Below are 22302 nucleotides of genomic sequence, written 5' to 3'. Positions count from 1 at the left end.
GTCGATTATTTCCGGTTTCTCTAGCTCAGCCGTAGGTGCTGTTTCTGTCTGTCGCGCACTGGTGTCCAGTGCCTACAGAAGAGGATTTTTTTTTTTCTGTTCGTTGACGTTTTTGCGGTTCACTCTTTGGAATCACTGAAGTTCCGGGAGTCACCGCCGCTGCCATCAACATGTCGGTCCCAAGCTCACTCATGAAACAGCCGCCCATTCAGTCTACGGCTGGGGCCGTCCCGGTTCGCAATGAGAAAGGTACCGTGCTGCGCTTTTTTCCAGTCGGATCTTACCTCTTCTTTCACCAGCATACTCCACACCTACCCCAGCAGACCACCCCAACCCTCCGACCCTTAAGACCCTGCCCCCTAATTTCTTCGACTTTTCCCATCAAACTCGCACCCGATCGCGTTGCCTGAAGTGGGGGGGGGGGGGGGACAAAACCCACTTCCATCGCATCTTGTTCCTATTGCCCGTCTGCCCTCACAGCAAGCATCCCTCTTCCCTTGGTCTCCACCGATAAATTAGACTTATACATAGTGAATGCCTGCTTTTGCAGGGCGTTGTGCGGGGGTACAGTCCCTCTTTTGTTATCCATAGCAGTCTGTTTATGCTGCTTTTATAACTCTTATCATTAGTTTATGTGTCTGTTTCCCTCTACTGCATCATAAGTTCATAACGTCCTTGAGACAGGAACCGTGCCTTATTAAACTTATCGCTTTTTTTTTTAAGATTTTATTTATTTACCTGACACAGAGCGAGAGAGGGAACACAAGGAGGGGAAGTGGGAAAGGGAGAAGCAGGCTTCCCGCCCAGCAGGGAGCTCCCTGCGGGGCTCTATCCCAGGACCCTGGGATCATGACCCGAGCCAAAGGCAGACGCTTGATGACTGAGCCACCCAGGCGCCTTTTTATTGCTTTCATCCAACGCTATGACTATTAAGTTGAATACACACTTGTGTGAGGTAGTGCCCTTAACCTTAAGGAATTCATATTGTAGTAGATGTGAGACATGGAAAAATAGGCACATTTTAAGCAGTGTGCGATTTCTGTCACATAGGTGATATAAACCAATGTGGAAAGATAGACAAGGAATAATCTCTTCAGACTGAGGTAATCAAGGAAAGCTTCTTGAAGAAGAAATTGATCCTTAAAGGATAAGTAGGATTCCAGTGCAGATAGAAGAAGGAACACTGCCTGTTTGGGGGGTTAGAGTCCCTTTATTCAGGGAAGATTTTGGAAAATAATATGAGCTCCTTTTTTTTAATATACTGTACCTGTTTTTGTGCAACTTGCCTTTTTTCTTAAATTCAAGGTGGCTTTTGAGAAGTACCCTTTGATACACACAGAGCTAATTCATTTTAACTACTTATAAATTCCATTGTGTAATTAAACCACAGGTTATTCCCTACTAAGGAACAGTTAATTGTTGTGTTGTTTTTTTCTATTATAAACAGTGCTTGTAGTTGTCCTTTTTTTTTAAAGTAATCTTTACGCCGAACGTGGTCTCAAACACATGACCCCGAGATCGAGTCACATGCTCCACCAACTGAGCCAGCCAGGCACCCCCTGTAGTTGTCATTCTTAAATGTGTCTCTTCAGTGCACTGTTTAAGAATTTCTCTAGGGTAGACTCCTAAAAGTTCATCAATCTAACTAGCTATTTCCACTTGCTCTCCACAATGGGTTGTGAGAACATTAAGAGTTTGTATTTTCCCATATATTCATCTGCACACTAGGTTGTATCGATTTTTAAATTTTGCCCAATCTAATTATGAAATATCTTATTTTAATTTGCATTTCCCTGATTACTTGTGAGACTAAGCATTTTCATGCATTTATCAGCTCTCTAGGTTTTCTGCTCTCTGAATTACCTGTTTTTGTCATTTACCCATTTTCTTAGTTTGTTTTTCTTCATCCCAAGTCTGTCATGTCTTTTTCTGTTTTGTTTTGTTTTTTTAGCTTGTCTTTTCACTTTAATTATGGAGTTTTCTGTTTCATAGACATTTTTAATTTTAGTGTTATCAGATTTATCAATTTTACCTTTTATAGCTTGTGTTGTTTTGTATACTGTGTGAGAAATCCTTGCCTATACTAAGATCATAGATATTCAAATTATATTTTCTATCATCTAAGTGTTTGTATATACTAAATAGGATCAAATACACAATTGTGCAAGACACATCTAATTTAAGGAGTTTATAATCCAGTAGGAATGTAAGTGTTTAAGACGTGTTTTCCACACATGGGTCTTTAATCCATCTGGAATTTTGTGTGTTTGTGGCCTCAGATATCTAATTTTACTGTTTACCTTATGGTTAACCAGTTGTCCCTACTGTTCCACTGTTTGACTAGCTAGCCCATCCATTCGCCACTGCTTTTTATTTTTTTTAAGATTTTATTTATTTATTTTAAGATTTTATTTGACGGGGGGTGGGGCACAAGCAGGCAGAGCAGCAGGCAGAGGGAGAGGGAGAAGCAGGCTCCCAGTGAGCAGGGCAGAGCTCCATCCCAGGATCCTGGGATCATGACCTGAGCCGAAGGCAGACACTTAACCAACCCAGGCGTCCCAAGACTTTTTTTTTTTTTGGAGATTTTATTTTTTTATTTTTTTAAATATTTATTTATTTATTAGAGAGAGAGCAGAGAGCATAAGCAGGGAGGAGGGGAGAGAGGGAGAAGCAGACTCCCGCTGAGCAGGGAGTCTGATGCAGGGCTCAGTCCCAGGACCCCGGGATTATGACTTAAGCCAAAGGCAGATGCTTAACTGACTGAGCCACCCATGTGCCCCCAGATGTTATTTATTTGAGCAAGAGGGAGAGGAAAAAGCAGACTCCCTGCTAAGCAGGGAGCCTGACACTGAATCCCAGGACCCTGAGATCATGACCTGAGCTGAAGGCAGACTCTCAATCAACTGAGCCACCCAGGTGCCCTCAGACTTTATTTTTTTAGATCAGTTTTAGATTCACATTTCCCGTTTACCCTTTGCCCCCCCCCCCCCGCACATGCATAGTCTCCTCCATTATCAACATCCCCCACCAGAGTGATACATTTGTTGCAATTGATGAAGCTACATTAACACATCGTAATCACCCAGAGTTTACATTAAGGTTCACTCTTGGCATTGTGTATTCTATGGGTTTAGACAAATGTATAATGACATATATCCATTATTATGGTATCACACAGTATTTTCATTGCACTGAGACTCCTCTGTGCCCTGCCTATTCATCCCTCCCCCAACCCAACCCTTGGCAATCACTGATCTTTTTACTATCTCCATAGTTGTGCCTTTTCCAGAATGTCATGTATTTGGCATCATACAGTGTATAACTTTTTCAGATTGGCTTCTTTCACTTAGTAATATGTATGTAAATTTTCTCTGTGTCTTATTATGGCTTGATCACTCTTTTCTGATTGGCACTGAATAATATTCCATCGTCTAGACATACCATAGTTAGTTCATTCACCTAGCGGGAGACATCTTGGTTCCTTCCAAGTTTTGGCAGTTAAGAACAAAGCTGAAGTAAATATCAGTGTGCAAGTTTTTGTGTGGACCTTAGTTTTCAACACTGTATTTATGTAGCTAATGTACAGGTACACTTATTTTTTTTTTAAGATTTTATTTATTTGACAGAGAGACACAGCGAGAGAGGGAACACAAGCAGGGGGAGTGGGAGAGGGAGAAGCAGGCTTCCCGTGGAGCAGGGAGCCCAATGCAGGGCTCGATCCCAGGACCCTGGGATCATGACCCGAGCCGAAGGCAGACGCTTAAGGACTGAGCCACCCAGGCACCCCCCACTTTTTTTAAACAGGTACACTTATTTTTATCCAGCATTTATTTAGTATTCTAAATAAATAGCTTGCCTGTTTGTTTTCTTGTATTTTCTACATAGATAATCATAGTCTGCAAATTACGAGTTTCTTCTTCCTTTTTAGTTCTACCTTTTATGTCTTTTTCTTTTCTCTTTTTTTTTAAGATTTTATTTATTTGAGAGAGAGAGAAAATGAGCGGGGTGGATGGAGAAAGGGAGAAAGAGAAGCAGGGAGCATGACTTGGGGCTGGATCCCAGGACCCTGAGATCATGACCTGAGCCGAAGGCAGACGCTTAACCGACTTAGCCACCCAGGCACCCCTTTCTCCTTTTTCTTATTGTCCTAATTAGAACCATAATAAAATGTTGACTAGAAGGTGTGATAGGGACAACATAAAGATGCCCACTGGTTTTTAAAGGAATGCTTCTATTATTTTATCATTAAGCATAATGATTATTGTATCTATTGTTAAGATTATGTGACTTTAAATATATAAACTTTAAATAGTATATTTCGTTTGACCCCATTAATTTTCTAAGCTTAAGCCATTCTTGTGGTCCCAAGCTAAATCCTTTGAAGTCATGATGGCTTAGAATTTTTTTGTTAGCTTTTACATTGCTGGAATAAATTTGCTATTATGTTATTTAGTACTTTTTAATGTATGTTTATTAAGAGAAATTCATGTAAAGTTTTCCTTTGAACTGTCCAGTTGGTTATCAAAATTATATCCATCTTATAAAATGTTTTGGTTAGTTTTTTTATTCGCAGGAATTGTTACTGTTTGTAAAAGAGATGTTATCTTGGGGCGCTTGTGTGGCTCAGTCGGTTAAGCAGTTAAGCATCTGCCTTCAGCTCAGGTCATGATCCCAGGGTCCTCACCAGGGAGCCTACTTCTCCCTCTGCCTCTACCCCTCTCTCTCTCTCTCACTTGCTCTAATAAATAAATAAAATCTTTAAAAAAAGAGGGGCACCTGGGTGGCTCAGTTGGCTAAGCATCTGCCTTTGGCTCAGGTCATGATCCCAGGGTCCTGAGATGGAGCCCCACGTTGTGCTCCCTGCTCAGCGGGGAGCCTGCTTCTCCCTCTCCCTCTCCCTCTCTCCCTGCTTGTGTTCCCTCTCTTGCTGTGTCTGTCAAATAAATAAAATCTTTAAAAAAAAAAAAAAGAGATGTTATCTTGCAGGTTTGAGAGCACATATGCTAAAAGAAAAGGTAGAAAGAGATTAGAATCTTGAGTTATATGGTGATATAAAGGCTGTCATGGAAAATTCCAGGTGAACTAAAAAAGGGATTGAGCAACATTTTAACTTTCTGTTCCCACTTAAGTCACCCTTCTGTGCTGGGCACTGTTACAAATAATTCCCTTAAGGATATAATTGAGGTGGAATAGCATGAATTTGTGATGGATGTAGTCTGCCTGTCTGGGGGGAATTTCTTCTATTGTTTCACCGCCTGTCTTTTTCCCCTTCATTGTATTCAAGCTCACCTTCTTTATCATTAGTGTTGGTAGTCACAAGAATGTTTTCCCATGACTTGGTCTTGGCAGGAAAACACCATTAGATGAATAGATGGTTGGATAGTGGCTCTCTTCTTCTCCTGCTTGAACTCTTGTTTACCGGAATATAGGGCTCTACCTGCAAAGGCAGAGGTTGAAAGACATTGGGAAAGAGGCTACTGAAACATAATAAGTTATCTTTGTCACCCAGGTGAGATTTCGATGGAGAAAGTGAAGGTAAAACGTTATGTGTCAGGGAAGAGGCCAGACTATGCCCCTATGGAGTCCTCAGATGAGGAGGATGAAGAATTTCAGTTCATTAAAAAAGCCAAAGAACAAGAAGCAGAGCCTGAGGAACAGGAGGAGGATTCATCCAGTGACCCTCGACTGCGGCGTTTGCAGAACCGTATTAGTGAAGATGTGGAAGAGAGGTAATGACTAGGGTTATGTTTCCCTGGACTAAACCCCCACAGGTTAGTTAATAACAACAATAATAGCTAATATTTGCACAGTACTCACTATGTGCCAGTCTCTGTTCCGGGTACATTTACTAATTCTTGTAATCCACCCAATAACCTTATGAGGTATGTATTATTGTCCCAGTTTACAAATGAGGAAACTGAGGCACAAAGGGATCAGGAAAATAACATGACCAAAGGCATACAACCAGCAAGTGGCAGCCAGTAAACAGCAGGTTACCTCTGGTCCAAAGACCCTAACTAACTAAGGCAAAAGAAAACACAAACCATTGGTTGGTTTGTTGGGGGGTGGGCAGGTCTTAAAATTTGAGAAATTGATTTAATTCATTCACATATCCTAAAGGCTAATGAGGGGAAATGACACCAATGAAGTAGGAAAAAAGGCCTGATGAATGAATGGTCTCAGGTAGGAAAGGGAGCCTCCCAGTGAAGGATTTCGTATGTTGTGTGTTGACTGAGACATTACCTTACAAAGTATACCAGAGATCCCAAACTTTTAACAGTTCATATTGTCTCAGGAATTTTCTCAGGGAGCCCCCTAGGCCTATACAGTTCTGTTTATTAAATAATTAGATCCAAATAATTCAGTAAAGTCATGTCTTAACATTTAAAGCCATCTGAAAAATATAATACACATAAAAGAAAAAACATTTTTATTTCATTCTTACATAACCATAATTACTTATTAGTGGGATTTTATTTCATTCTTACATAACCATAATTACTTATTAGTGGGATTTGTGTGCCTCTTGGACACTGACTACTTCTCAAACCTTAGAATCAGATTGGCACTGTCACTCATTTCCTGTTCCATATTGATCTGCATGCAGCACTTGCTTTTTATACAGCCACCAAAAATCCAGTTTCACAAAGATACAGTGTCACTGTGCACCCATATGTTTATTGCGGTGCCTCATGATGCCTCAGCTTACATTTAATGTTTTAGGTCCAACTTGACTATTTGCTCTGACACTTTGAATTATTTTCTTTTGTCTGCACCTCAGTTTCCCCCTATCCAGACTTCAGTATTAATAAAAGCAAACATAACCTCCAGGTGCTGTACAACTAAGAAAATATGGCTGATGCTCTTTCGTTTTTGTGATATTGGTATTACACTTGAAGATGCTGTTTTTCAGATTGGCTCGACATCGGAAAATAGTGGAACCTGAAGTGGTAGGAGAAAGTGACTCAGAAGTGGAAGGAGATGCGTGGCGCATGGAACGAGAAGATAGCAGTGAAGAAGAAGAGGAAGAAATTGATGATGAGGTATAAAAAAGGAAAATGGGAAGTTCTTCCTAGGCCCAAGAAAAAGTTGGGGCCTGTTCTCCTTTGTCAAGGTCCCAAAGACAACAAGCTTGCTGCTTTTGGCAGAACTCTGATCCAGGGTTCCCTATTTGTTGGAGACAGAATTGAAAATAAAATGAAATAAGTTGTATTTACTCATATCAGAATTTGTTAAACGTGATGAGGGGAAATAAAAAGCTGCCTTAGAGCACAGGTCATTGGGCTGACTGACTTGGACATGTGACTTGATAGGAAATAGAGCGGCGCCGTGGCATGATGCGTCAGCGAGCACAGGAGAGAAAAAATGAAGAGATGGAAGTCATGGAGGTGGAAGATGAGGGACGTTCTGGGGAAGAGTCAGAATCAGAATCTGAGTATGAAGAATACACAGACAGTGAAGATGAGATGGAGCCTCGCCTTAAACCTGTCTTCATTCGAAAGTAAGTATCTCACAAAACAGGTCTGAATCCACATAGTTACTACTTTCCAGGTCTGAGAGTAGAAGCCTCTTTTCTATCTCATGCTCTTCTGAAATGTCAGCACTGAGTGAAAGTCTGCCCACTTCCCTACCTGTGCAGAATATTTGCTGAGGAATATCATGGTGTTAACAGAGAGCCTGAGTTTGTTTTCACATCTCCCTTTCCAGTTAAAGAGCACATGATCTGCCCATGGACCTATAAAGCACAAAATTAAACTTGAAGAGTGAATTCCTAATCCTTTCCTGATGGCGAGAAATCCTACTACTTACAGTCCAGCAGGTTCTTGCTATTCAGGCAGTTCTCACAGGTGGTTGGAGTTTTAATGCTCTGAATACCTGAGGTGACTCCCAATTTTGGCTCTTTGCAAAAAAAAAAAAAAAAAAGAGCCAGCGATTGTTGGGCTTTGTCTGATTTGGATGGGACTTGAGTTAGAGGACAAAGAGGTCCACTCTGAGGGCTTTGGGCAATTAACAGGACTTCTGTGCTGCAGGAAGGACCGAGTAACAGTTCAAGAACGTGAGGCTGAAGCACTGAAACAGAAGGAGCTGGAGCAGGAAGCAAAACGCATGGCTGAGGAGAGGCGCAAGTACACACTCAAGGTGCTGGGAGTGGCTGTGAGGATTGCATGCAAGGAGGAATGTACTTAGGTTTGTCTGAGGAAAATAAGGAAATCCAACAGGTGAATTGTTCTCCTTACCCAGATTGTAGAAGAGGAGACCAAGAAAGAGCTGGAGGAGAACAAGCGATCCCTGGCTGCACTGGATGCTCTCAATACTGATGATGAAAATGATGAGGAAGAATATGAGGCATGGAAAGTTCGGGAGCTAAAGAGAATCAAGAGGGACAGAGAAGATCGAGAAGCGTGAGTAATAAGATGGACCTAGAGTTTAATATCGGTAATTGGATGGGTTCCTAGTGGGGTAGGAGTGAGGTTCAACACCAACTGTGAGTTCCATTACAGCTTTCTTTATGGTTCCTGAAACTGAGTGAGTTTTCCATAATTGGAATGTGGCTTATTACAATGAAATCAGGGAAAAGAAAGACTTTGTCAGTGTTTCTCTGTGATCAGAGTGCCATATGATACTCCCTGTAGTTTTCTAGTAGACACACAGACATTATTCACTGTTATCAGTTATCTGTTCTTGCATAAAAACCCAGTTCAAAATTTGGTGACTTGAAACAACTGATTATTCCTCACAGTGTTCGAGTTGGCTAAGCAGTTCCTCTGCTGGTTTTACCTGGGCTCTCTCATGCAGTTGCATCCAGCTAGAGGACTGGCTGGGCTAGAGTGTCCAAAATGGCTTCATTCACATGTCCAGTAGCTAATGCTAGACTGCCTTACTTCTTCAGTGGGCTAGACTGGATTTCTGACGTAACAGTCTCATGGCAGTATTCCAAGAGGGCAAAAGTAGAAACTGGCAAGGGCTTTTAAGGCTCACATGTCATTTCTGCAAAGGGGCATGCATACTCTGGGGGGAAGAATTTGTGGCCTTTAAATAATCTGCCACAGTCACTATTGTTAGAGCAGAATAATTTCTGAGCTGCATCACCCATTCTTGAAAATTACTAGCAGTGAGAGGGTAATCCCAGATTACAAAGGGAAACCATCAGTAGAAAACTCTGTCCTCAGCCTGCATTTTCTTAAGATTTTTATCCTGGGTTTCAAGGAGTCCATGTACCCTTTAAAATTATATACAAAATTACATATATTTGTATTTTTCTGGAAAAAGGGGATCTTTGGCCCCCCTTCCCCAAAAAGGGTTATTAGTCCCTGCAATCTAATTAATGATGGTAACCCTTGGTTTGTGACATGTAAATACATATACAATTACTTTAAAAAAAAAATACCAATAAAATCTTAACATGGTTATGTTAAATTCTGATACTTTTTAAAGCCAAGTAGGCTTTTTAAGGAAGGGGAATTACTAACATTGCAAAATCAAGCAGTAATAGTATGTCTGAACCTTATAAAGGCTAGAATAAACTTCTGGAAGTTTGCAATAATGAAGACCACCTCACCTTTTTTTATTTGTTGGGCTCCTGATCTTAATTCCTAACAGGCAGTAGCTAGAATTAAAGAAAGTGAATAATGCTTGAAAGGAGATGAGACTGTATTGTGTTGAGATAATTTGAGTCTCTCTGAAGCTGGAATGATACTAATAAATAGTTTTGTTCTCTGCACAGGCTTGAGAAGGAGAAGGCAGAAATTGAACGAATGCGAAACCTGACTGAGGAAGAGAGGCGAGCTGAGCTTCGGGCAAATGGCAAAGTCATTACCAACAAAGCTGTGAAGGGCAAATATAAGTTCTTACAGAAGTATTATCACCGGGGTGCCTTCTTCATGGTAAGTGAAAAGGGAATGAGCTGTAGAAGTAACTCAGAACTTTTGAGTTCTTTTCTCCCCCCAAGAATAAACTGCCCTGGGATGTTACTTCTACTTGCCCATGGTCAGTTTTCTCATTTGCTTTTTGCCTCTGAAGAATATAAACCCAATAGGAAAAAGCACTGGCAACAGGATTTTACCAGTAGCAGCAACTGTTCTCTCTTTAGGCCCCAGCTCTCGGGAGGAAATGGTGTAACAGAAGAACTAAGGAACTAAAAATAGAGAGACAGTAAATTGTATAGATAGATAAGATTATTTAAATCCCCAAAATTAATTAGATGTTACTATTCATAGCAGAGTAAGAAGTTTTGCTTATGCAAAAATTTGGGAGGCAGAAATTTAATTCACTTTTTGCTTATGCAAAAATTTGGGAGGCAGAAATTTAATTCACTTCATTCTGAGCTGACAGAAAGTGACTAAGCCTAACTAACCAAAAAAATGGTTTATTATCTAACCATTATGTGTAATACCATCAAAAGTTTGTTCTTCATATAAAGACCAAGGTCAAAATAACAATCTGTTAACCCTGTATAAAGTAATGAGGACTTCTTCCAAATTATTTAGATGATACCAGTGATAATTTGTTAATGGAGAGATGTCAGGAAAGGGAAGTGAAGAATTGATTACATTTATTACTGTAATAGCACGTGGTTGGTTAAATTACTACCTGATGCTATCCAAGTATGAATCAAAAAGTAGACTTGTTTTTTTTCAAATGCTATATCAAACCCTAAAATCCCTACTGCAGCTAGATTCCTGCCTTTCATTGTAGATACCAGTAAAATCTAACTTCAGTGAAGGGTTCCTTATTCCCCTCCAAAATCAGTTTCAGTCTACTCAGCCGGAAATGTTTGCTTATTATACAGTGTCCTAGCTCATGCAGTTTTCTCGACTGAAGTCACTGGAGATTATGAATTATTTCTTTACTGCTTTAAGGTCATTAAGTATCATTGCTTATACATTTGAGCAGCTTTAATAAGCTTCTGAGAGAAGCAGTGCATTGGTGGCTAAGATATATAAGGAAAGGTTTATGTAAAAGTCTTTTGGTGCACATACTCAATGAACTCTCATCTGGATAAGGAGAGTGAAGATAAAATATCTTCTGAGATTAAATGAGGGACTCAGCCTCTAACAAGGAAAAAAGTAGGTCTCACAAAAACTCTTACCTTTAAAGCCTTTCTGTAGCTGAAGAGAATACTCCAAAAGTGTGTGTGGTTGAAGGACTCAGTTGTTCCACAAAGCTTTCCTTAATCAAAATGGTACTGTTTTAATTCCTTCACCACATGTATAATTTGTATCATAACATTATAGTTTTACTAGTATGTTGATTTGCAACTTCTCTGTAATTTTTTTATATATAGTTTATTAAGTAAATAACCTTTTGAGCATTTACTGTGTAAAGGGCACTCCTGGTTTTTGGTTTGAGGGGAGTGGTTTAAAGATTTTTTGTTTATTTTAGAGAAAGCACGAGCAGGAGGGGCAGAGGGAGAGGGAGAAAGAACCTCAAGCAGACTCCGCACTGAGTGCATAGCCCAATGTGGGGCTCGATCTCACAAACCTGAGATCATGACCTAAGCCGAAACCCAGAGTCAGACGCCTAACCAACTGCGACTTAGACACCCATTTTTTGTTTTAAGTAGGCTCCATGCAGAGCCCACCGTAGGGCTTGAACTCACAACCCTGACATTAAGAGTTGCATGGTCTAGGGGCACCTGGGTGGCTTAGTCGGTTGAGTGTCCAACTCTTGATTTCAGCTCACGTCATGATCAAGTGAGATCGAGTCCCATGTTGGGCTCTCCTCTGGACATGGAGCCTGCTTGGGATTCTCTCTCTCCCTCTCCCCCCCTTCCCCACTCCCTGCCTCTGTCTCCCTCTCTAAAAAAAAAAAAAAAAAGCTGCTCTACCAGCTGAGCCAACCAGGAGCCCCAAGAACACTACTGTTTGATACTGCTACAGGATATAAAATTATTGCCCTCAGATGGCTTACAACCTAAAAATGGGGCTAAGGCAAACATATACTATGACATAAGGATGAGTGAAAATACTGTGGGATTTCTGAAAAGGGAGATGCTTTACTTTGTAGGAGATGGAGAGGACATGAAGGGAGGGCACATTTAAGATGTGTAGACTTGCTGACTTCAGTAGTAGAAAGACATTCCAGGTGAAGGGACTAGGAGTGGAGGCAAAAAGCATCATCTGTAAAGGGAGTTGGCAAGGAGAGGTAGATTACAGCTATATGTTATTGTATCATATATATGTTATTTGGCCTTGACTACTATAGAGGAGTTGTGCTTATTTAACAAAACAATCACTGGAAGTTTTTGAGCAAGGCAGAGGTATGAGGGTGTGTTTTAGAAACATTAGTCTAGTGGCACTGTGTAAGGTTGATTCTAGGGAAAAACTATAATAACCCAGGGAATTAGAATTTATAAGTGGCAACTCATCATGCACAAAGTTTTATGTAAATTTTGAATCTGGGTAATTAAGAAAATGTTGGTCCTATTGACAGAAGAAGTTAAATCAGGAAGAGCCTGGTTTGAAAAGGTTAGGGAAATGATTTTCACTTTAGGTATGAGTCTGAAGTCCCAACAGAATATCCAAGCTAAGCTATATAATGGGCAGTAGAAAATTCAGGATGAGATTTGAGAGGCTTCTACAGAGTTGAAGTCATATGACTGAATGAACATACTGAGTACAGAGAGAATACAGCCAACCTTCAGGAAACGTCCACATTTAGGAAGAAAAAAGACAATGCAAAGAGAAAAGGGAGTATCATCTCAACTAGATGTAAGCTCTTGAAAAGTTTCAGTACCTTTGTTCTTTGTATCCCTTGTCATAGAGGTTAATAAATTAGTGGTTTGAATATAGGCAATAAAAACCACAAGATTGATAATACTCTTTTTACAGGATGAGGATGAAGAAGTATACAAGAGAGATTTCAGTGCACCTACCCTGGAGGATCATTTCAACAAAACCATTCTTCCCAAAGTCATGCAGGTATGGGGTACCTTAAGAACATGAGAGAGAAAAGTTATGTTTTGAGGACTTGATGTTTGGTGGTATAACTCATAATCTACCCTTCCTTGATCAGGTCAAGAACTTCGGGCGCTCTGGTCGCACCAAGTACACCCACCTTGTGGATCAGGACACCACCTCTTTTGACTCAGCATGGGGCCAAGAGAGTGCCCAGAACACAAAGTTCTTTAAACAAAAGGCAGCTGGGGTACGTGATGTATTTGAACGGCCATCTGCCAAGAAGCGGAAAACTACTTAAGAGTTCAACTACTTCCAGCTGGTGAGACACAAGGGACTGTCTCAGCATCTGGTCCTTGATTTGCTTTTACCACTATTTACATGGCCCCTTTATCCAGCCTATTGGACCTACTGCCATACTTGTGACACTGGGCAGTCCAGTCTTTGAAGGTGCTTTGTGAGGTTTGGACTCATGCTGAGAAACCCACAGAAAAGCACTACCCAGGTAGGATCAGAGGCTCCCCACTTAAAACCATTTCTGAGAAATCTTACGTTTCATCACTGCTCTGCTTCCCAGATTCACTTGGAACTATTCCAGGTTTCTTTTTCCAGCCTCTTAGCTTGGGTTAGAAACAAGGGCATGTAAGTGGACAACGCTACCTTACAGTAAATCTCAGCTCACGGATATCTGTTTTTCATTTTTGGTTGGAGTCAGTTTTTCTATGTGAACATATTTTTTGATCCATTTATGTGTGTTTAAGAAATAAAAGAATCATACACCCAGGGCGCCTGGGTAGCTCAGTCAGTTAAGCATCCGACTCTTGGTTTCAGCTCAGGTCATGATCTCATGGTCGTGAGATCAAGCCCCACATTGAGTTCCGTGCTCAGCTCAGAGTTGGCTTCAGATTCTCTCTCCCTCTGCGCCTGCGCCCTGCTCTCTCAAATAATCTTTAAAAAAAGAATCCTACACCAAGAGGTTTGATACTGGAAATAAAATGTGCAGGCTGACAAGAATCTTCCTATGAAATAAAAAACCGCAGAGAATTGTTGGGCAAAGAGTGTTTCACATTCGGATCATCACCTTTGATCTCAGAAACTAAGATGCTGGACAGGCTATATTCTAAGTGGCACCCAGATTTACTCCATGAGCAGATATATGTATGGTTTTCTTTGCTCTCTAAAATACAGCTGTTTTTAGAACAAAAGTTGACTTATGAAATAGGGAAGCCAAGTACTTACCAGTACCCTCCACACTCAGCTTGTATATATACATCAAGGAGGGTATAGTGTTTTCCAAGTTGCAATGTAATGACATCAAACTAGAGTTAAATTCAGTGGTTTTCCACTTAATATTTATTACATAACCACCATGCACATGGCAGAGCACTAGGAGTCCTAGGGGTTATAAGGAATGACGTTTAATCAGTGGGAAGACTATTTCTCAATTACATAAAAAAATGAGATGGTCAAGGTCTTTTCACCATCTTTTAAATGCCCCACTGGAAGAAGCATTCACAAATCTTTCATGTCCTAAAATAAAAATACGAATACAAATTACTAGGAGGTAATAAACACATTAATCTGAGTATAAGTCACCCTTATGTGTGTGCCAGAGGGATACAATCTAAGATTTTCCTAGAGTCAAAATGAGAGTAAGATACTGAAATTCTTTTAAGAATATGTTTATAGCTGATATCTGAATGTCCACTCTGAGGCAGGTATTAGTCCAAGCTTTTCACATTCACCAACTCTTTAAGTTCTTAAAACAACCTATCAGGTATTTACCATTTTACAGTTGGGGAAACAGAAGCTCAGCAAGGATGACTTGGCCAAAGGTTGATCAACTTTTAAAGTAAAATTGTCTTCTCTCCAGGATAGGAAATGGAATGTAAGGCACAGTGTTGTGGCGGTTCAGAATTCAATTAAATCAACTTCATAAATCAAAGTCTTTCATAGATTAATTCTGCAAAAGACCTAACCTTTGATATCTTTTATTGTATTTACCATGTTTCCAATTTGGTACCTAAATTCTAACTCTAAGGGGCTTATGAATAGTGTGCCTGGGTCGCTCAGTCGGTTAAGCACCCAGCTCTTGATTTTGGCTCAGGTCATGATATCAGGATCATGAGATCGAGCCCCGTGTCAGGATCCATGCTGGGTGTGTAGCCTGCTTGGGATTCTCCCTCTCCCTCTCCCCCCGAACACCCACCCCCACCATGCACTCTCTTAAAAAAATTTTTAAAAAGTGGCTTATGAACAAGACTGGTGGTATATAAACCACCCTAGAGACCCATGCCATGGGCTTCGGCAACTTTGCTGAAATTCCAAATGTACCCTGAATACCACTGAAAGCTAGTCAGATGAATGAGCCTGGCCTGCCACCTAGGATCTGCATGTGAACATGAGATCATGAGGTACCATACTACAATGATCCTTCACATGATTTCATTAAGGCCTGCGGGGTGGGGGAGAGTTGCTTAAATTCAGTTATACTCCAACATGTAAATTTCTCACAATAAAATACAGTATAATATACATAACACTTGTTCCAAGATGATATAACTGCAAAAAAAAAGGCTACATCTTTATTGAAATAAAATAATCCAGTGAGTGTGTCTGAGAAAGCACAAATCAGTTGGTTAGGGCAATAAGAGCCTCTACCACGTTGCCCATGTGTTCCCTCAAGCTCCGTTCTGCTGCTGCTCTTGAGATCTCCATCTCTGTCATCTGCAGGAAAAGGATCGATGATGTTACCTAAGTCTCTTCTGGGACATTAAAATGCCACCAAGATTTGTTGACTCTACTTGTTTCAGTAAACAACACCGATTAAGCAATGTAACCTCTGTCCATACACTAGTTAGGCATTACTACTCACTATCAGCTCCAGATCTTCCTTCTTAATGGTGACTTTGGCCAGTTCCTTCTCCCTGCAAATATTTATGTACATTAGTCCTCATTCTCTACCTCCACCATTAACTCTCAGATCATTCCAGCTCTGCCTTACAAATAAATGACTCCTGACAAACACTGTTGAGTGAAAATACAAAATGACTCTCACCCCCTCACCTAACATCCCCATCCCCCCTCTTGAGTCTTTACAGCAGGCAGCAGGTGCTGTCAGGCCTTTCCTTCCACCAACAATAAAGTAGGGTTGTAAACCTTATATATGCAGAAATCGATAACAGAGTTGAAGAACCGTACAAAGGTACAAGGCTTAACGATGGCTTTTATTTTCGTAAAGGGAAGAGAGAAACTGGTAGGGCTGACTTTAAGTACAGACTTACCGCTCCTGTTTGGCTTTCTGCTCCCGGGACCGTCTGTCTCCAATCACGGACATGGCCTATGAGAAAAACAACTCTCCTTACCGCTCTGCCACCCACAATTCCCAATAATCTAAAAAGCCAGTAAGAAGTGGGTCGGCGCGGGGGAGGGGGGAACAGCCTATTCATGATGAGTGTATCAGGAACCAAGGCCTAGGTTTAACTCAATTCTGTGCACCCAAGGGCCACTTTAAATACAATCTCCATAAAGCTCCCTTTCGCAAGCGGCGGGCTCCAGTGACGGTTTCCCTCTTGCCTCCTCCCGCCAACGGGAAGAGAAGCCCGTCCTGGAGCGGGGATTCCAGTTACAACGTGAGAGGCCCCTCCGCTCTCAGCCCGCCCAGACACGCTCACGGCCAACCTCACCGTCTCCAGGTTGGAACTCTGGATCTCCTTCTCCTCCGCGTAGTCGGTGACTCTCTCCAGATCCGCCGCACCGCTGTCATGCTTCCGTGGCTTCTCGGGAGGCCGCTCCGGGCCGCTGGTCTCGGTCTCCAACTCCAGCTCTACATCCCCCTCGGTAGCCATATCGATCCCACCGTGCCGCTGCACAGGCCCCGCCCCACCTCATGAAGACTTCCGGTAACTGCCCCGAGACTTCCGCCCGGAGAGGATGAGGCGGGACTGGCCTCGGGCCACACCTTCACTAATGTTCTGGGTTCTAGAAACTTCAGCCAGGAAAGTCGGTCGCCTCTCAGACTTCCTTTGGGGGGTTTCAGTGTTGTTTTATGCAAGGTCCTCTCCCACACCTAGCCCATCACCACTCCAGACCTTCCCAACCGACATCCTTACCTTCTCTTCACCTAGATTCTACCCACTCCATCCCGTCCCGCCTGCCCCCATCATTCTGTTCAACCAGGATGGATGACGCCTAATCCTAAACCAATTAGGAATGCTAATCCACTAGAGGCCAGATCTGCAAACTGCTCTCTAATCTGGGGAGAACAGCCCGTGTGGCCCAAACGCCCTGGAGAGAAAGTAGCTTTACAGAGAGACATTTGCATTTACCACATCCTGGAGGTCGATGTTCTTTTCCTGATGTTCCTCCCCATTATGCCTTAGACTGGGTGACCACCCCGGCACTGTGGCAGCCCATGGCTGAGGACAAAAGAAAGCTGCTACTTTCTCCTCTACCTTCCATCTGGTGGACCTAGGCCTGATCCCTGGGACAAGGATGGTGGGTGCAAAGGCTGTTACAGGCCCCAGCACCTCCCTCAGCCTGGCACAACGCACTAAAGTCAGCAGTGTCATGGTGAATCCTCCCTTCTACCAGGTGAGAGCATAGTTGGGCAGAAGGTCTTGAAAGGTCCCCAGAGCAAACTATCTGAAAAAAAATGGAAGGGAATGGTAGCTGAAGCTGGGTAGTAAAACCCACAGGAGCCAATAAAAATGACAGGCCTTCCTTTCTCCTCTGAGGCCTTTCCGTTTCTTTGCCCGAGACTACTGATCATTAAACCTCTCCTCCCACTTCCCAGTACCAGATCTGTAGGTCTACAGAAAGGTGAGAGGCCAGGTGTGACTTAGGCTTTTAGGAAGGTCTGCTCAAGCCTGCATCAGCTCTTATGATGAAAGCTCTACTTGATGTCAGTGGAAGGCAATCCTAAATAGCTTGGAACCAGATTCTGAGAATTCCTGAGTAAAAGGAGAGAAGAAAAGGGAAAGGGAAATTTTGGGATTCAGCCTCATGGGTTAACCTAATGCATACGTTAATGTACGCTTTTCCTCAGTAAATCTCTATCTTGCTGCTCTACCCCCAGGTGTCCTGTTGTGGGCCTGTTCCCTGTACCTGCTGCTGCCATTCTAGATGGCCCCTTGTCACAGAGTCTACTTGTAGCCGTCTGGTCTACATCCTCCTCCATGTGGGGTCCTCAGCAGTCTGCTGCCTCCTGCTGTCAAGGACAGTAGTGGAAAGGGTCTGGGGGAAGGCATATGGGGTAAGTGGGAGGGTTCAGGTTCCAACAGGAGAAAGGGAAAAAGAAGAAACCTTCAGACAAAAGATTCAGATTGGGGATAGGGGACAAGTGAATGGATATACACTGAGAAGCAGGTACCTCTCTATACATGATGATTTGCCCTGCCATTTCTCACATGCACTCTCCCTCCAGATCCACATGCCCTCAGGGTTGTGTGCCCATCTGTTTGGCCACCCTCACTGCCCAGTGCTCAGTGGCTCTGGAGCTGTGTACCGAGTATGTGCAGGAACTGCCACCTTCCACCTGCTGCAGGCTGTGCTGCTAGTGCAGCTCCACTCCCCCACTAGTCTATGTGCACAGCTCCATAATAGGTTTGTGTATATACATTTTGGGTGGGGTGAGGATGGGGAGGGAAATAGACATAAGCTGAGTAAAGGAAATTCCAAGATGAAGTAACAGTGTGTAAAAAGTCCAAAACCAGTTTTAAGTTCCTGCTTCCGCCATACTTACTGTGTGACCATGAGCCACATACTTACCCTCTTTGAACTTCTAGTTTCTAAAATGGAGATAACAGTGGGGTTATTATATGCAACCCTTTGTCAACTGTGAAACATTGTCCAGATGTTATTATTTAGGTATCTGAGAGTTAGAATTTGGAATAGGCTGTGGTGGGACTGGTTCCTCCTTTCCTATACTAGTTTCTTCTCTCCCCTTTCCTATAGTTTTGCTTTCTCCTTTGCCTTCCTCCATAGGCACTGTTGACTCTCTTTTGCCTTTTCTTGAGTCTTTTTTTGTCTCCTAACCAGCTTCTGGCTCCTCAAACTGCTGTTCCTGCTAGGTCTCTGTGCTGTTGCCTTCTGCATCCCGGATGAGCATCTCTTCCCAGGTACCTTCCATCTCATATCCTAATCAGCAGGAGTAAGCTAATAGATTTTCTAAGAAAAAGAGAGGGTAGGAAGAAAACCAGGAGTGATGACATGGTCAGCTACATTTTCCCACTGGTGCCCCCCATTTGCAGCCTGGCATTACATTGGCATCTGTGGAGGCTTCACATTCATCCTGCTGCAGTTGGTGTTTATCACAGCCTTTGCCCATTCCTGGAACAAAAATTGGTAAGGAGCACCTAACCCTAAAGACTCTTCCTGGGAAGGTTGTCTGACCTGGGAAGGTTGTCCAACCCAGTGTGGTTGGACAAAGGGCATGACAGGTCAGTGGTCCCATAACTTCCCACTGAGCAGTACCAAAAAGCTCAGAAACACGGTAACTCTGTGGGCTAGGTGGGATGGGTAGTCACACCAGTGTTCTGGGAGAGGGGGAATAGTAATAGGTAGAGGTGGAGCCCCAAGCCACTGCCCACCTCCCACCCTTTAGGCAGACCGGTGCAGCCCAAGACTGACACTGGTTCCTAGCTGTACTGCTGGCCACCCTGGGATTCTACAGCATGGCAGGTGTGGCAGCTGTGCTCCTGTACCGCCACTACACACACCCAGCTGGCTGCCTGCTCAACAAGATGCTGCTTGGTCTACACCTTTGTTTCTGTGGCCTCCTCTCCTTCCTCTCCATCGCTCCCTGCATCCGCCTCAGTGGGTACATGCCTTGCAACATTCCAAATCTGGTAGGTCTTTAGTGATAGAAAAATTCATTAGCTTCCCTAATCTTAGTCAACCGTCTGCTTCCTCAAAAGGGTGAGGAGAAGCATAAATACGAGTATGAGTAGAAGAAATTACCACCCAGTAGACAAAAGCAATGATCTCCACTCTACCCAGAGCAACCCCGTTCTGGCCTTCTACAAGCCTCCATCATCAGCTGCTGTATCATGTACCTTTCTCTGCACTGTCCAGCCGTCCTCCAGAGAGTGGTAAGGACTGGACCTAGATTCCCCATGCTAAAACCTTTTTTTGTTCCTGACAAATACTTAGCTCTTTGTTCTTACCACCTTTCTTCTGTTGCCCCTTCTCAGTAATCCTTCAAGGACAAAATCACACTTTGTGCTTGCCTGGCCTGAGTAAAATGGGATCGCAACCAGATACTTCTCTGGCAGTGCTAAGTGCTGGCATCATGTATATTTGTGTCCTTTTTGCTTGGTGCGTAAAGGTATCAAGGGGAGAGGTGTGAGAGAAGGGAGGATACCCAGGACAGAGAAGGATGGTCAGGAGACTGTCTGGGACCATGGTTTATTTGAACTTTAGAGCAAGACAAGAGTGAGGAAAGTTCCCCATAAACAGAAACAATTTCTAAGAATAGCACTTGTCAGATGATCTGTATTGGATGAAGGGGGCAGGGAGAATGACTTGAGAATTAAAAATATGTACAAAGGTTTTAGGGCCTTCACATGACGAGATTTATAAATATTTGGGGGAAACAGGCTCTGGGAATATAATACCCTCCTGAGGACTACCAATATGGACCAACTAGCGGTACATGTTCTCAGGCAACCCCTCCTGCTATTTGACTGGACGCATTTGAGAACTGTCTCTTCTTTCTCAGCAATGAGGCTTCCTACCTGGCTGAGGTATTTGGACCCCTATGGACTGTCAAGGTTTACAGCTATGAGTTCCAGGTGAGGATGGAGAGCTCAATATCCCCAATGCCCTTCCCCCCTGACACACAAAGACACACACACATCCTACCAACCTCTACCCAGAATGCTCAGATTCTAGCTGCTATTACCTTTTATTAAGTACCCACAATATGCTAAGCACTGTGCTAGATACTTTACATTCATAATCTCATTTAATTTAATCCTCACAACAACCCTGTGAGGTAGGTATTTGCTCCATTTTACAAATGGAGAAATTGAGGCACAAAAAGTTAAACATCTTACCAAAGTTTTCATAGCCAGTTATATGCTGGAGCTAGAATTTGAACCCAGATGTGCCTCCACTTTTTACACCAGACTAATCATTTCAAAGGGGATTTTCCTATAATACCCTAACATTCTTTCTTTAAAGTCATTCCAAAACATGCTGCCTTTTGTTTTACAGAAGCCCTCAATGTTTCTGCTGCCCTGAAACAGTGAAACCAAAGGAAGGTAAATGTCATTAAGAATGTCCCTAAAAATGTGTAGATTTCTGCAGAGTGCCAAAGAGCCCTGGAGCGCCTTCACAAAAGAAACTGGGGGAGGAGGGAAGAAGTTTCAGCCACACTGCTCCCAGCAGTCCTTCCCTCTCTCTCCAGGACAGAGGGGTAGAGCTGCCAGGCCAGCTGACCAAGAGACCTCTCCAGCTCCTCCAGTGCAAGCCCAGCATCTCTCCTACAGCTATTCTGCCTTCCATTTTGTCTTCTTCCTTGCATCACTCTATGTCATGGTTACCCTTACCAACTGGTTCAGGTAGGACGGAAGTGGGCCTGGGATATACTCCTGAAAACCTATTTTAGGGAGAGCAATTTAAGGCCATTCCTAAGGGTTCTCAGGAGACACACATAGGTCCACCATCATCTTTGGTGGGGAGGCAGGAACAGGTCTGCAAGCTAAGGTCCTATGTATTCTCTAACCAGAGACTTTGGTTCCGCAGCTATGAGGGAGCAGAACTGGAAAAGACCTTCATCAAGGGTAGCTGAGCTACCTTCTGGGTCAAGGTTGCCTCGTGCTGGGCCTGTGTACTCCTCTATCTTGGGCTTCTACTGGCACCACTCTGTTGGTCCCCCACCCAGGACTCCCAGCCACCTCCTACTTTCAGGCGACACTGCCATCGCATAAATACTGCAAGATAACAAATATTCAGTCTAGGTACTGTTAACTGGGGTTCCCTTGAGGTCATACTCCCAGTCTTGACTCAGGAACTGCCCAGCCGAGCAGATACCTCAAGGACAAAATGGGCAGTTATCTCCCTTTAGACTGAAGTCAGTACTATGTCTGAACAGGAGAAAGTGGCCATACATATTCTAATGCCATGGGCAGAGTGTCTGACTCACTAGAGCTACTGTTAGATCTTTACCCCAGCTCAAGAACCTAACTCCCAAGTCAGCCTCTCAGGAACCACTGCTGATCCGTGCAGACAGTGCGGCACCAGCCCTTTCCTGGCTCTCAGGTGGAGATGGGGGCAGGGAAAGACCAATAGGGACTGAAGACTTACTTGGCTCTGCCCTTGGAGATAAAAAGGAAAATAAGCAGTTCAGCCCTGGGCACAGGGAGATAAGCAGCCCAGAACAAACCAGGACACAGAAAGAAAG

General features: G+C 43.0%; 3 protein-coding genes across 4 annotated transcripts; 2 read left to right on the top strand and 1 right to left on the bottom strand.

The window, feature by feature from the left end:
* On the top strand, nt 1-13701 carry MFAP1 (microfibril associated protein 1). The gene is made up of 9 exons (XM_028126679.2): nt 1-249; nt 5510-5729; nt 6914-7043; nt 7314-7501; nt 8031-8139; nt 8242-8402; nt 9725-9884; nt 12831-12920; nt 13015-13701. The coding sequence occupies exons 1-9, from the start codon at nt 171-173 to the stop codon at nt 13195-13197; spliced, it is 1320 nt and encodes a 439-aa protein (XP_027982480.1). The 5' UTR covers nt 1-170; the 3' UTR covers nt 13198-13701.
* HYPK (huntingtin interacting protein K) lies at nt 12869-19040 on the bottom strand. 2 transcript variants are annotated; one of them, XM_088024769.1, is made up of 4 exons: nt 16583-19040; nt 16181-16236; nt 15772-15823; nt 12869-12931 (listed from the first exon to the last, which is right to left on the bottom strand). In XM_088024769.1, the coding sequence occupies exons 1-4, from the start codon at nt 16742-16744 to the stop codon at nt 12884-12886; spliced, it is 318 nt and encodes a 105-aa protein (XP_087880895.1). In that variant the 5' UTR covers nt 16745-19040; the 3' UTR covers nt 12869-12883. The 2 variants fall into 2 exon arrangements, with proteins under 2 accessions (XP_087880895.1, XP_027982535.1); XM_028126734.2 differs by lacking the exon at nt 12869-12931 and adding an exon at nt 15456-15623 and having other exon boundaries at nt 16583-19034.
* On the top strand, nt 17391-21858 carry SERINC4 (serine incorporator 4). Its single transcript, XM_088024770.1, is given in 14 exon segments — nt 17391-17489; nt 17974-18150; nt 18322-18500; nt 18936-19015; nt 19148-19241; nt 19501-19712; nt 19896-19949; nt 19952-19987; nt 20090-20213; nt 20617-20689; nt 21114-21121; nt 21123-21160; nt 21307-21460; nt 21645-21858. Coding segments are annotated over 14 exon segments (1527 nt in total). The 3' UTR covers nt 21844-21858.
* The last annotated feature ends 444 nt before the right edge of the window (nt 21859-22302 follow it).

Source organism: Eumetopias jubatus, unplaced genomic scaffold (assembly GCF_037043125.1).
Source record: "Eumetopias jubatus isolate StellerSeaLion01/CBP00866 unplaced genomic scaffold, mEumJub1_p1.0 scaffold_7, whole genome shotgun sequence".
NCBI lineage: Eukaryota > Metazoa > Chordata > Mammalia > Carnivora > Otariidae > Eumetopias > Eumetopias jubatus.
The sequence above is the reverse complement of the archived record's forward strand: the minus strand, read 5'-3'. Positions and strand labels throughout refer to the sequence as shown.